The sequence below is a fragment of the Rana temporaria genome, chromosome 9, assembly GCF_905171775.1.
Source record: "Rana temporaria chromosome 9, aRanTem1.1, whole genome shotgun sequence".
Classification (NCBI taxonomy): domain Eukaryota; kingdom Metazoa; phylum Chordata; class Amphibia; order Anura; family Ranidae; genus Rana; species Rana temporaria.
In genome coordinates, this window is record NC_053497.1 from 106,916,064 (window position 1) to 106,930,069 (window position 14,006).

At 47.2% G+C, this 14,006-nt stretch overlaps 1 protein-coding gene across 1 annotated transcript; it reads right to left on the reverse strand.

The window, feature by feature from the left end:
* Positions 1-1,095: 1,095 nt before the first annotated feature.
* Positions 1,096-13,278, reverse strand: LOC120914575 (E3 SUMO-protein ligase ZBED1-like). The gene is made up of 3 exons (XM_040325254.1): positions 12,188-13,278; positions 11,452-12,058; positions 1,096-1,248 (listed from the first exon to the last, which is right to left on the reverse strand). Exons 1-3 carry the CDS (start codon positions 13,276-13,278, stop codon positions 1,096-1,098), a joined length of 1,851 nt encoding a protein of 616 aa, XP_040181188.1.
* Between the last annotated feature and the right edge of the window lie 728 nt (positions 13,279-14,006).

Sequence of the window (14,006 nt, forward strand, 5' to 3'; positions counted from 1 at the left end):
TTGAGGCGGTACCGTATCGTATGCCCAGTTCCACACTCGTGTTTTCTAGTGGGAGATACTGTCCAAGTGGTACAAATCTCTTTTGTCTCTGGATCATCAGTTCTGGTGAGCCACCTACTCCGTCTCTCTGAATTGGTGGCTGGGATCCCCGACTCTTCGGTCCGGGAAGTCGTTTCTTCCCGTTCAGTGGACAGCGATTATGACGGTCGCCAGCCTCATGGGTTGAGGGGGGTCGCCTGGCGGGTCCAGTCGGCCCAGAGTCACTGGACTCTAGTGGACTCCTCTCTACCGATCAATGTCCTAGTACTTTGGGTGATCAGGCTATGCCTTTCCTCGTGGTTAAGGAGGTTGAAGGGTCGCCCGATCTGGATTCAGCCGGACAACGCCACGGCCGTGGCTTCGGTCTACCATCAGGTATACTGGCAGGCGGACTACCGGAGTCGCCAGATGCTGGACCAGGGTGACTGGTCTCTGTACTTGGAGGTGTTTCAGCTCCTTTACAGGAGGTGAAACTCACAGGGCATGGATCTCCTGGCTGCTCGTCTCGACCACAAGGTGTCGGAGTTCGTGGCCAGGTCTAGTGATCCCTGTACGGACGCGTCAGACACGTTGGTGGCCCTGTGGGGTCTGTATCGGCTACTTTGTCTTTCCTCCATTGTAGTTGCTTCCTTCTGCTGCTCCACTGAGTGGAGGCCAAGGTGATCCCAATGATTCTAATCGCTCCAGATTGGCCTCGGCGTCCTTGGTACACTGATCTCGGGCGCCTGGTGGCGGATGTACCCTGGGATGGAGGACCTTCTGTCTCAAGGTCCCATACGTCCTGCTGTTTTTACAGCTTGGAATGGGATCTAAAAATTGCCTTAAGCACCGTTTGGGGGCAGATTTCAGCCTTGGCTGTGTTTTTTGTCAGTGGCATTTTGCTGCCCATTCCCTGGTGGGTACCTTTTTGTGCTAGGGGTATGTCATATACTTCTCCCATGAGTTTGGACTCTGGTGCTCTCGGTTCTTCAGGAATCTTCTTTTTTGGAAACATCAGAGAGATTCTTCTCTTGACACTATCTCGGAAGGTGGCATTTTTAGTGGCAAATACTCCTGTCAGAAGGGTTTCTGAGTTGGCGGTCTTGCCTTGCAAGTCACCATGCTTGATCCTCCATTAGGATTATGTGGTGGTGCTTCCAAAGGTGGTTTCGGCCTTTCGCCTGAATGAGGACTTGGTTCTTCCATCCTTTTGTCCTCGGCCGGCGCATTCTAAGGAGGTTGCGTTTCATACTTTAGACGTGGTACACGCTTTGCGGGTGTACCTGCCTGCTACGGCTCAGTTTCAGAGATCTGACGCTCCTTTTGTGTCGGTGTCTGGTCCACAAAAGGGCCTGGCAGTCTTGTCGACCACCATTTCTCGGTGGATCAGGCAGGCTGTCATACAGACCTATGCTCTTAGGGGGTGGGCGCCCCTTTTCCGGTCACGGAACTTTCGACCAGGGAAATTGGTGCTGCCTCGGTTTTCCGAAATTATGCGTCTGTGAGTGCATCTTCTGATGCTTCTTTCGGCCGCTTGGTTTTGCAGGCGGGTGTTTACTGTTGCTCCTCCTCTGTTGAGGACTCTGCTTGTTTTGGGGTGAAGTTAAATTGGTTTTACTGATACTGTTCCCACCCTTCGTTTTTGACACTGCTTGGGGATGTCCCACTTGTCAAGATTTTAGGAGCTGTGTTCGTCCATGGACGATAAGAGAAAATAGGATTTTTTGTACTCACCGTAAAATCCCTTTCTCTGACGTCCATGGACGGACACAGCACCCACCCCTCCTTTTTAGGTTTGTACTGCTTGTTACGAACTGAGGCTGCATGCTGCAGTGAGGAGGGTTGTGTCTGGAGGGACCGCCCCCTGGGCGGGGCTGTTCAACTCTGTTAAAGTAACATGTATTTAATTATCTAACATGTTTCTGCCTAGTCCTCTCCCGTAAACAGGGAACATAACCCACTTGTCAAGATTTAATGAGCTGTGTCCGCCCATGGACGTCAGAGAAAATGATTTTACGGTGAGTACAAAAAATCCTATTTTTGGCATTGTTGAGCACCTTACTGCAGACTCATGGTCCAGCAAGCATGGTCAGGGACGATATATTTAGTTCACAGCACACTGGGTAACAACACCCCAAGCGTAATTTTTCCACACCTGTTGCTTCCATCCAAAGTCTGTGAAAGAGACTCCAGAATTTATCCCAAAAAATCTCTAATCTTGTCTTGAGTGCACTAAAATGTGGCTTCATCATACAGACTGGAGGGAAAATCTATTTAATTATATATATTTTTATTTATATATTTTTTATGATTAATATTCATTATTAAAGTCCCTGCTCCTTTAAATGCATTGGTACATGTCACCCAGGGCAGTACCTGGGCCCCCATACCCATACCCTTTTTATGGCCAATAACTTGCATATAAGCCTTTAAAACAGGAACTTTTGTTTTTTCCTGTTCGAGTCACCATAAACTTCAATGAGGTTCCAAACCTTTGCAAAGTTTGAGAGTTCTGGCGCAAACCAAACCGAGGATTGTTTGGCCTAGCTCTAATAATCAATTGTACTGGTACCCTTAGCACAGTTTGGACACCCCAATTGTCCATGTTTTGTTGTTCTAGGTTCCCCATGTGTCAGTGTGTCCTTGTTCTGGGTTCCTTGAGTGTGTGTCCTTTTTCTGGGTCCCTTATTGTTCTAGGTCCCCTAAGTGTCTGTGCATTGTTGTTCTGTGTTTCCCAAGTGTCAGTGTGTCCTTGTTCTGAATCGCTTAATGTCAGTGTTTCATTATTCTAGGATCTATGTGGGAAGTGTTATAGGATCTCCAAGTATCAGTGTGGCAGTGTATTGGGAACCCTAGATTAGGGTGACCAGACATCTCGGTTTCCCCGGATTGAGGACACTGTCCCCGAACTAAGTCTGTCCCCAGTTTTGTCCCTGGATTGGATTTGAACAGGGGCTGGGGCAATTTCAAAGACAGTCATTGCAGAAAAACAAATTCTGAATTACACACCCCCGCTCTGCCGCTCCCACTAGCTTAGGCGGGTGTATTTTTCTCCATTATCTGTGTCCCTTTCTGTTGATCATGTGCTGGTTGGAGCGGAGGGAATATTTTTTTAGTTTCAGCTCCGCTTGCATGTTCTTCTACCTTGGCTCAAGTCCCGGCCAGCCGCCTGCCCGGAGAACAAGACTTAACAGGCTGTGAGGCGGACAGCAATGGGCAGAGAGTCACTGATTGCTGCCATTACTAGTAAAAAAAAAAAAAAAATATGTCCCCAGTTTTCATTTTAAAAATCTGGTCACCTTACCCTAGATCTCTGAGAGTTGGTGTCCTTGTGTTGGTATGTCTTTGTTCTGCGACCACCACATTTCAGTGTAGGATTGTTCTTGTTTACAGATTTCGAACATTGGCCCGGGACCTTAGAGACAAATTCTGCCCCCAAAAAATAAATAAATTCATGTTTAGTCATAGCTGTATTGCATTGTGCTGCCTCCTTTTCCCCTCACCCACTGCACATAAAACTTATTATTTTGTATTATTAGACAGCACTTTGCATGAACCCTGCTGTGTAAGTGATGTCATGGAATCTTCTGTGTTGTAATAATTTATTGCTGTGAGACTTTTGTTAAAAGTGTAAGGTGCAAAACTTATTGTAGCGGTGTAGGAATTGGCACGTTAGTCTGGAAATGTTTGGTGCAGCGGGGGATGAGGTAACCCCTGACGTAGGTGACATATGGAGGTGGGGTCTCCGCAAATAAACTTTATCTGCATTTGACTTCTGTACAGGGAGTATTCTGGCTCACTTTAGGTCCATCCAGCAAATCTGTATACAAAGAACATAGCCCTGTAAATGTACAGTATGGCCCGGATTCACAAAGCACTTGCGCCGACGTATCTTGAGATACGCCACGTAAGTGCAAATATGCGCCGTCGTATCTGTGCGCCGTGCCCACAAAACTAGATATGCCTGAAAATAGGCTTCATCCGACCAACGTAACTTGCCTACTCCGGGGTAGAGTGGGCGCATATTTACGCTGGACGTATTTGGCGCACCCATTGATTTTCTATTCACATATGCAAATGAGGGAGATACGCCGATTCACGAATGTACGTCCGTCCAACGCAGTGCGCGTAAAGTCATACGTCCGGCGTAAAGTTATGCCCCATAAAGTTAGTGTAACTCGGCAGCATCCATGCAAAGGTCTGCACCAGGGAACTCAAGCCATCGTATTTTACGTAGTTTATGTTGGACGTGAATATGGCTGGGCGTAGGTTACGTTCACGCTGTAGGCAGTGATCCGTCGTATTTTAAGGAGTAGATCCGCCGTGATTCTGAGCATGCGCACTGGGATGCGTCCACGGGACGGCGCATGCGCCGTTCATTATACGTATCTGTCTGAGCCTCAGCCCATCATTTGCATGGGGTCACGCCTCATTTGCATGGCTCACGCCCACTTCCACATACGCCGGCTTACGCCTAGGAAACCCAGCACAGATTTGGCAGCACTGGCTTTGTAAATCCAGTGCTTGCGTCTCTGCGCTGCGTCGGCGTAGCGTAAAGAAGATACGCTACGCTGGCATAAATATGCGCCAATGTATGTGAATCCGGGCCTATGTGTTTAATTTATGGAAGGTCATATGATTCTTAGGCCAATCCCAATGTCAGATATGTACTCGCCGAGATGCCAAGAGCGGCTCACCTTTGCGACTTGGCGCACTCCACCCCCTGGAGGTGAGACAGCAGGGAAGGGCGCGAAGAGGCAACGGTTACCAGCAGAGAAGCTGAAGCTTGATAGTTGATCAGGTGGTGCCGGACAAGGAGCCCAGTTGGTAGAAGGTAGACGGAAACAGGCAGTGGGTCAGGTACCAGAGGAGTTCAGACAACTGAGAGCAAGTTCAAGGCTGAGACTGTAAGCAGGTCCGGAATGCCAGGGTCAAGGGGCTGGAGAAGGTAACGGGTCCAAAGTACAAGCCAGGGGTCAGGGGTTGGAGACAGCAGCAGGTCCAGAGAGGCAAGCCGGGGGTCAGGTTCAGGAGAGAGAGCAGAGTCATCAGGTCAATCCGGGTCAAAACGAGTTCAGGCACAGGTACAGGAAGTTTCAATAGGCAGGAACTGACAACAAACCAGCAACCAGTCATGAGACTGGGGCTGGTTTAAGTAGGCAGGTCAGGACTCCGCTCGTGCACGGGCATGCGCCGAAGCGCCACTTGGCGGCTGGCCATGTTAGTTTTTTTACACCCAACACTGGCAAAACTGTAAAATGTGAACGCTGTTAAATAAATTGCATCTTACCAATCATATTAAAGTATCCTGTCTTTTACACTAGTGCAACTTCAGATGTGACTTCAGTCGCACAGACGTGAATGGCAATGGAAATCATTGTTTTTAATAGTGCCTGTTCACATCTATTTAAAATGTTACTAAACCCAAAACAGTTAAATCAATCTGTATATTCACTCTGCACATGCTCAGTTTGCCATGTATTGCTAGAGACTTTTTTAGGGCTCATATAACGATAAGTACAAGAAAAGAAGAAAAAAAAACAGCACACTGCAGATGTTAGCAGTATGCTACAGCTAATGTCAAAAAGTGGATTTTTGGGCGAACCTCCGCTTTAAGCTTGTAGGAGGAGTTTTCATTCTCCTCTGACCCTCTGTCTGGACAGTGCTGATTACATGCACTCTCCCAAGAAAAGAAAAAAACTCTAGCAATACACGCCAAACTGAACATTGACATCCTACCTCCAAATGCTCTGTCTGGAGTCTGTTAAAGAAGAGGAGGATCCGAGAGACAGGATCACACAACCTTTATACCAGGGGTCTCAAAGTACCGGCCCGCGGGCCATTTGCGGCCCGCGGACCGGTTTTAAATGGCTCGCAGGCAGGGCGGGCGCCGCGGAAGTGTAGATCGAGGTGCATGAAGAGTAGCGCAGGAAGCGTCTCTCATAAGTTCACTTGTCTCTCATGTCACACTGCTACTCCCCGGCGGCCCCTCCTCTCTTCTCGTCCATCTCCATTTGCTTGTGACATTATCTGAGATGGACGAGAAGAGAGGGGGGGCTGCTGGGGAGTAGCAGCGTGACACGAGAGACAAGTGAACTTATGACAGACGCTTCCTGCGCTACTCTGCCTTTGAAGAAAACAAGTAAATGCTGACCTGTGCCCTGGTGTGCTCTCATGTGCCCCGATGTGCTCTCATGTGCCCTGAGTGTGCCCTAATGTGCTCTCATGTGCCCTGATGTGCTTTCATGTGCCCTGATTGTGCCCTGATGTGCCCTCATGTGTCCTGATGTGCCCTGATTTGCTCTAATGTGCCCTGATGTGCTCCAATGTGCCCTGATGTGCTCCCATGTGCCCTGATGTGCTCTCATGTGCCCTGATTGTTCCCTCATGTGCCCTGGTGTGCCCTGATGTGCCCTGATTGTGCCCTGATGTACCCTCATGTGCCCCAATGTGCCATGTGCCCTCATGTGCCCCATGTACCCTCATGTGCCTCATGTACCCTGATGTTCTGGGCTCTGTACATCAGGGTACCCTGTGCCCTGTACCCTGATGTGCCATGTGCCCTGTCCTGATGTGCTGTGCCCCATGTTCCCTGATTGTGCCCTGATGTGCCCTGGTGTGCTTGTATGTGCCCCATGTGCCCTGATATGCCCCATGTGCTCTGATTGTGCCCTGATGTGGCCCATGTACCCTGATGTGCCATGGGGCACATGAGAGCACATCAGGGCACAATCAGGGAACATGGGGCACACCAGGGAACATGGGGCACATGAGAGCACATCAGGGCACATGGGGCACAGCACATCAGGACAGGGCACATGGCACATCAGGGTACAGGACATGGCACATCAGGACAGGGCACATGGCACATCAGGGTACAGGGCACATGAAACAGCACATCAGGGTACAAAGCCCAGCACATCAGGGCACATGGCACATCAGTGTACAGGGCACATGAAACAGCACATCAGGGTACAAATCCCAGCACATCAGGGTACATGGCACATCAGGGTACAGGGCACATGAAACAGCACATCAGGGTACAAATCCCAGCACATCAGGGTACATGGCACATCAGGGTACAGGGCACATGAAACAGCACATCAGGGTACAAATCCCAGCACATCAGGGTACATGGGGTACCCTGATGTGCTGGGCTTTGTACCCTGATGTGCTGTTATATGTGCCCTGTACCCTGATGTGCCATGTGCCCTGTCCTGATGTGCTGTGCCCTGATGTGACATGTGCCCTGTCCTGATGTGCTGTGCTCTCATGTACCCCATGTTCCCTGGTGTGCCCCATGTTCCCTGATTGTGCCCTGATGTGCTCTCATGTGCCCTGGTGTGCTCGTATGTGCCCCATGTGCCCTGATATGCCCCATGTGCCCTGATGTGCTGTGATTGTGCCCCATGTACCCTGATGTGGCCCATGTACCCTGATGTGCCATGTGCCCCATGTACCCTGATGTGCTGGGCTTTGTACCCTGATGTGCTGTTTCATATGCCCTGTACCCTGATGTGCCATGTGCCCTGTCCTGATTTGCTGTGCCCTGATGTGCCATGTCCTGCACTGTGCCATGTGCCCTGTCCTGATGTGCCGTGCACCCTGATGTGGCCTGTTGTGCTGTACCCCTATGTGCTGTGCTCTGATGTGCCCTGTACCCTGATGTGCTGGGCTTTGTACCCTGATGTGCTGGGCTTTGTACCCTGATGTGCTGGGCTTTGTACCCTGATGTGCGCTGTGCACTCATGTGTGCTGTGCCCTGATGTGCTGTACCCTGATGGTGAGTGGTCAATGTGTAGTGTAGTGGTCAGGGTTAATAATGCGTTCGCTGACACCAGTACTGTTTTTGAAGTTTGAAAGTTTGCATGCGGCCCCCCATGGGATATGAAAACTTGTCTTGTGGCCCTCAGGTAATTTAAGTTTGAGACCCCTGCTTTATACACACTGCAGAGGATTAACCCCTTAGGTTCCACGGTGAGTATAACAAGCATACTTTACTGCATATACAGACTGATTTTATTGTTGTGGGTTTAGTAATGTTTTAAACCACAGAGGGGATTCTCCATCTGATCCTTTCTTAAATCTTTCTTTGAAAGGCTTCTGTCCTTCATTTGGGAATGATCACAATAGTATTTGGGGGAAGTACAAGAGGTGGGTATTGGGATTATAGCAGTGACAAAAACAAAGATTCAACCATGTAGTAAAATGTAACAATCTTTAACCACTTCAGCCCTGGATCATTTTTCTGGACAATGACCGGGCCACTTTTTGCGATTTGGCACTGCGTCACTTTAACTGACAATTGCGCGGTCGTGCGATGTGGCTCCCAAACAAAATTGACGTCCTTTTTTTCCTACAAATAGAACTTTCTTTTGGTGGTATTTGATCACCTCTGTGTTTTTGTTTTTTTGCGCTATAAACAAAAATAGAGCGTCAATTTTGAAAAAAAAAAATATTTTTTTTACTTTTTGTTATAAATATCCCTCAAAAATATATAAAAAAACGATTTTTTTCCTCCGTTTAGGCCGATACGTATTCTTCTACATATTTTTCGTAAAAAAAAAATCTACAAAATAATGGATAGTTTTATGGCATTTTTATTAAAACATTTTTTTTACTAGTAATGACGGCGATCTGCGATTTTTATCGGTACTGCGACCTTATGGCGGACACAACGGACACTTTTGACACATTTTTGGGACCATTGGCATTTTTATAGCGATCAGTGTTATAAAAATATAATGTCGTAGTGTCTACTACTGATATGTTTCGCCTGTGATGGCTTCTTCAGGGAACCTTATAAGACACTTATAGTTAATAAACTATAACAGAAGAAACTCAAATATACATAATAATAATCACATAAAATGGACATCATACAGTTTAATGCAATAATTCATACATTTTTATTTAAACAGTATTCAACCTGTTCCAACCATCACCCGCTTACCCAAGCAATCACCAATATAATCCCTAGTAACAAGTGAGGGTTGCACTCTAAATGACGTAAAAAAAAACAGAAACAACTATAACTATCATAGTCCTCAAATAGTGATACCAAGGAGTGAACAAAAAACATATATAAATAAAGTGGAATATATATATATATATATATATTAGGGCTGCTACTGATTAAAATTTTTGTGTTCGATTAATCGTTTTTTTTTTTAATCGATTAATCGACTAATTTCGATTAATTAACGCACATACAGATACAACTACTTTTAGCTGATCTCCTTGCATTGCAACTCTGCATTAGTCAGTGGTAAATGTGGTATACACTATATACAATCACCCGACACTAGTTGGTTTCCACAATCCATGACTTAACTGTTCACACAAATAAATTCAAACTGTAGCACTGATGTAAGTAATTTTTTTTTTTATTAAACTTTAAGAAAAACTTTGAAAGTAAGTTTAACTTTAATTATAACACGTATCTGATATTGACTGTCAGTCACTTTTAGGAGGTAGACCGATATATCGGCCGATATTTGGCCGTTTTTGTGAAATCGGCATCGGCCGATTTTTGTGAAAGAATCGGCCGATTAGCGGCTAAAGTGTCCGGCCCGCATGGCCGCCTGCCCTGCAGTACTGACCCCACTCCCATGTATCCGATTCCTCCATCTGCACGGCCACCACAGAAGGGACATAGATTTCACTGGCATCGTGCCGCCAGCCGTGCCCCACCCCCTCCCTCGGCTTGCTGTATTAGGGACAGGGGAAAAAAAATCATTGGCTTACAACTGCTGCCTGACTAATGTAACTCCCCCCAGCAGGAATGTCTTCCTTCCCTGCTGGCATTACACCAAGTTCTAAACAATGATTGGCTGATCAGCTCATCAGCATGCACCTAGCCTATTAGGTGCATGCAGATAGATTTGGATTATGATACCAGCATGTATGGAGGGTAAGTTGCCCAAATTATGTGCTACTGTGCCCCCCTGCAGAATTTATTAAAACTCCTTTTAAAAGGGAAACCTGGCTGAGGCAGGCATTGAGACAATGGATGAGGATGACTTTGGGTGGAAATGAGTTACATTGTGGAGATCCTTCTCACAATGTAACTCTCATCCCCACACAGAGTCATCCTCATCCATCTTCACAATGCAACACAATCATCTTCATCCCCACCCAGCACCATCCACCCCACTCCAACGCATCCCCTGCACCATCCATCCCTTTCCACAACACATCCCCACCCACGTCCAGCACCATCCATCCCTCTCCACAACGCATTCCCATCCACCCCTCTCCACAATGCATCACCACAACGCATCCCCACCCACGCCCAGCACCATCCATCCCACTCCACAATGCATCCCCACCCCTCTCCACAATGCATCCCCACCCACGCCCAGCACCAGCCACCCCTCTCCACAATGCATCCCCACCCACGCCCAGCACCACCCATCCCTCTCCACAACACATCCCCACCCACACCCAGCACCATCCATCCCACTCCACAATGCATCCCCACCCCTCTCCACAATGCATCCCCACCCACGCCCAGCACCACCCACCCCTCTCCACAATGCATCCCCACCCATGCCCAGCACCACCCACCCCTCTCCACAACGCCCAGCACCATTCATCCCTCTCCACAACACATCCCCACCCACGCCCAGCACCATCCATCCCACTCCACAATGCATCCCCACCCACCCCTCTCCACAATGCATCATGGCAACGCATCCCCACCAATGCCCAGCACCATCCATCCCCACCCACCCCTCTCCACAATGCATCCCCACCCATGCCCAGCACCACTCACCCCTCTCCACAACACATGGCTGTGGAGGAGGCGGGTACAGAGAGGTGGCTGTGGAGGAGTGGGGTACAGAGAGGTGGCTGTAGAGGAGGGGGTACAGAGAGGTGGCTGTAGAGGAGGGGGTACAAAGAGGTGGCTGTAGAGGAGGGGGTACAGAGAGGTGGCTGTAGAGGAGGGGGTACAGAGAGGTAGCTTTACAACCACCTCTCTGTACCCCCCTCCTCCACAACCACCTCTCTGTACCCCCCTCCTCCACAACCACCTCTCTGTACCCCCTCCTTAAAATGACTAAGATTGTATTTTTTTTCTTTTTTAATAATTATGAGGTGGCACTGATGGGCTGCACTGGTGGGCACTAATAAGGTGGCACTGATGGACACTGATAGGCTACACTGGTGAGCTGCATTGGTGGCCACTGATGGACACTGATAGGCTGCACTCCACCTCTCCACCCTAAACAATAACCTCCTCCCCAACCTAGATTTTCTGAGATAAAAAAAAAAAAAGAAAATCGGCCGCAAATATCGGCCTACAATATCGGCCATCGGCCGCCCCAATTTTGAAATATCGGCATCGGTATCGGCCAGAGAAAAGCCCATATCGGTCGACCTCTAGTCACTTTATAGTAGGCATCACTTTAGCCAGTCACGCAGACATACCAGAGTGTTAACATTTTCTGGTAGCAGACACGAGCGCATTTTATTCACAATATAGCCAGATGAACTAAACAGTCTTTCGCACGGAACAGATGTTGCCGGTACGCAAAGTATTGTCTGCACAAATCTGCTTAGGCCAGGAAAACGATGGCTATTGAGTTTCCACCACATGAGAGGATCCTCTGTTTCTGGAATGGGATCTTCTACTTGGTAGCGCATCAACTCGGCCTGTGCACTGTGTTCTGCATCTGATTCGTCAGCTGAGGACTGCGATTCAGAGTCGCTCAGCAACAGAGTAAGTTTTTGTTTCTTCGGCACAGGTACTACTTTTACTTTTGTGCCATCATTGCTTTCTTCTAAGCCTGTTGGACATCCTGCTGGCTGTCTTCTATCGTGGAAGGCCCTGAATGCATTCGACAATGTTGTCCACACTTCTTCACGTTTCTCTCTTCTTAGACAGGTCAGTTTCTTGTAACGTGGATCCAAGGCCACAGCCATTTGCAACATTGTTAAAGCATCAATGCCTTCAATTCTGTTTGAAAAGTCGTTCAATGTTGCAGTTTTGAATCGTCCAATATAACCTGGATCATCATCATTAATCCTTAACAGTCTACGCAAAAAGGCCAGTAATGGAAGAACGGCAGAACATGTTGCATATTGTTCACCCCCAACATATTCGGTAGCATCTGCAAGTGAACCTAAGACTGATGTTTATTTGGCCATTTTGTCCCAATCTGACTCTGTCAGTTTAGGTCCACTGTAGTTTTTTGGATGATCCATGTGATACTGCATTACGGCATCTTTGACTTCCAACAATCTGGCTAACATTATGTAGGTACTGTTCCACCGAGTTGCCACATCCTGCTGCAATTTGTGGAACATAACATCTTTTGACGAAGAGACACTGGAATGGCTGCTCTTCAGTTCAGATGTGTTGGCCGAGCTGTGCTTGAAATGTCCAACTAAGTGTCGACATTTTGCCACAAGAGGTGAAGAGTCAGCTGCCTTCAAACCTGCTAATATGCTAAGTTGAAGACAATGTGCGATACATGGTATGTGACTGAAATCCGTTTGTCCAATAGCAGCAACCATGTTTCGTGCATTGTCCGTTATACAGCATATTTTATCGCTGATGTTCCATGTTGCAGCAAACTCTTTATAGAAACCGGCAACGTTTTCAGCAGTGTGTCTTTCATCAACAAGTAAGCATCCTAAAGCTACTGATGTCAGTTTCCAGTCGGAATCAATCCAATGTCCCGTTATACCACAGTATGATTCATTGTTGTTTGAGGTCCAAAAGTCAGTAGTGAGAGCAATACTGTGAATGCTTTCTATAGCTTTCTTATGCTGCGTTAGCTTCTCGTTGTACATCTGGCCAATCACAGCGTCGATTGTACGGCGACTGGGTAAATTATAAGTCTGGTTTTGAAGAGCTATACGTAGTACTGTTTGTAGTCCATCATCATCCACAATTGCCGTCGGACGTCCTGAACTGGCAATCCACTGAGCAATAGCAATTTTCAAGTCTGCAGAAACTTTGGCACTTACAGGCTTGTTTGACTGAGACATGAAATTAGATATTGGTTGTACTGGAGAACTCTTCTGCCGGTCACTGTTGACAACGTGTTGATACTTGAGTGGATGTTTGTGCTGTAGGTGGTACGTCAGCGATGTATTTGAACCACGGAAAGCCAATTGTTTATTGCGGTGAATGCAGTAAACTTTGTTGCCATCCTCTACTTTGCCATCAGCATTTAGCTTAAAAATGAAATGCTTGCTTAACTTTCCGCCTAAATGTTTAACTGCAACATTGCTTTCATTGCTCGCCATTGTTATTTACTGTCAAAGTCTAAATTTTATATCCTCAAGGATCTCTTTCTGTCACACTGTTAACAGTGGAGGTTTTGAAGTTTTCCTTTTTGCCCCCTTTCCCTGATGGAGCCTGCTGCTCCAGGTACCTCAATCCGGTGTGTGCAGTCTGCTCACATCTAGCAGGGTCTCACTGTCCAGGCTATAAAAGCAGAAAGAAAGATGCAATCAGTGCAAAAATTTATTAAACAAAAAAAAAACCCTATGCAAGTTTTAATTATCACAAAAAAAATAAAAAATTCAAATGGCAAAATAGTAAACAGAGAGTAAGTGCAGCGCAAATTGAATCAGTCCCACATATAAATAATCAGTGAGTGGTGATAAATAGAATGTCCAGAGAAACAATGAACTTCAATTTCCACATAGAATTCCACCAGTGCAAAAAGTCCACAATCGATGACAATCCCTCCACCTCTGGTTTAACTAAATACTCTCACCTCCCAGCATGAACCCCTGAGCAAACAGGAGGTCATGCAAGCAGAAAAACAGTCAGTTAGCACGGACCAAAGACTTCCTTCACGTCTCCTTATTACTCAGCAAGGTGCACCGGCTCATAAGTAAAATGAAGCAACAGCAGACGCCACATTGGAGAAATCCACAGCATATCAGCCAATAGGACAAAAGATACACTGTCCAGGCTGTCCGGTGACGTCACAGACATTAGGGGGTGAAACAGATCAAAAAAACAC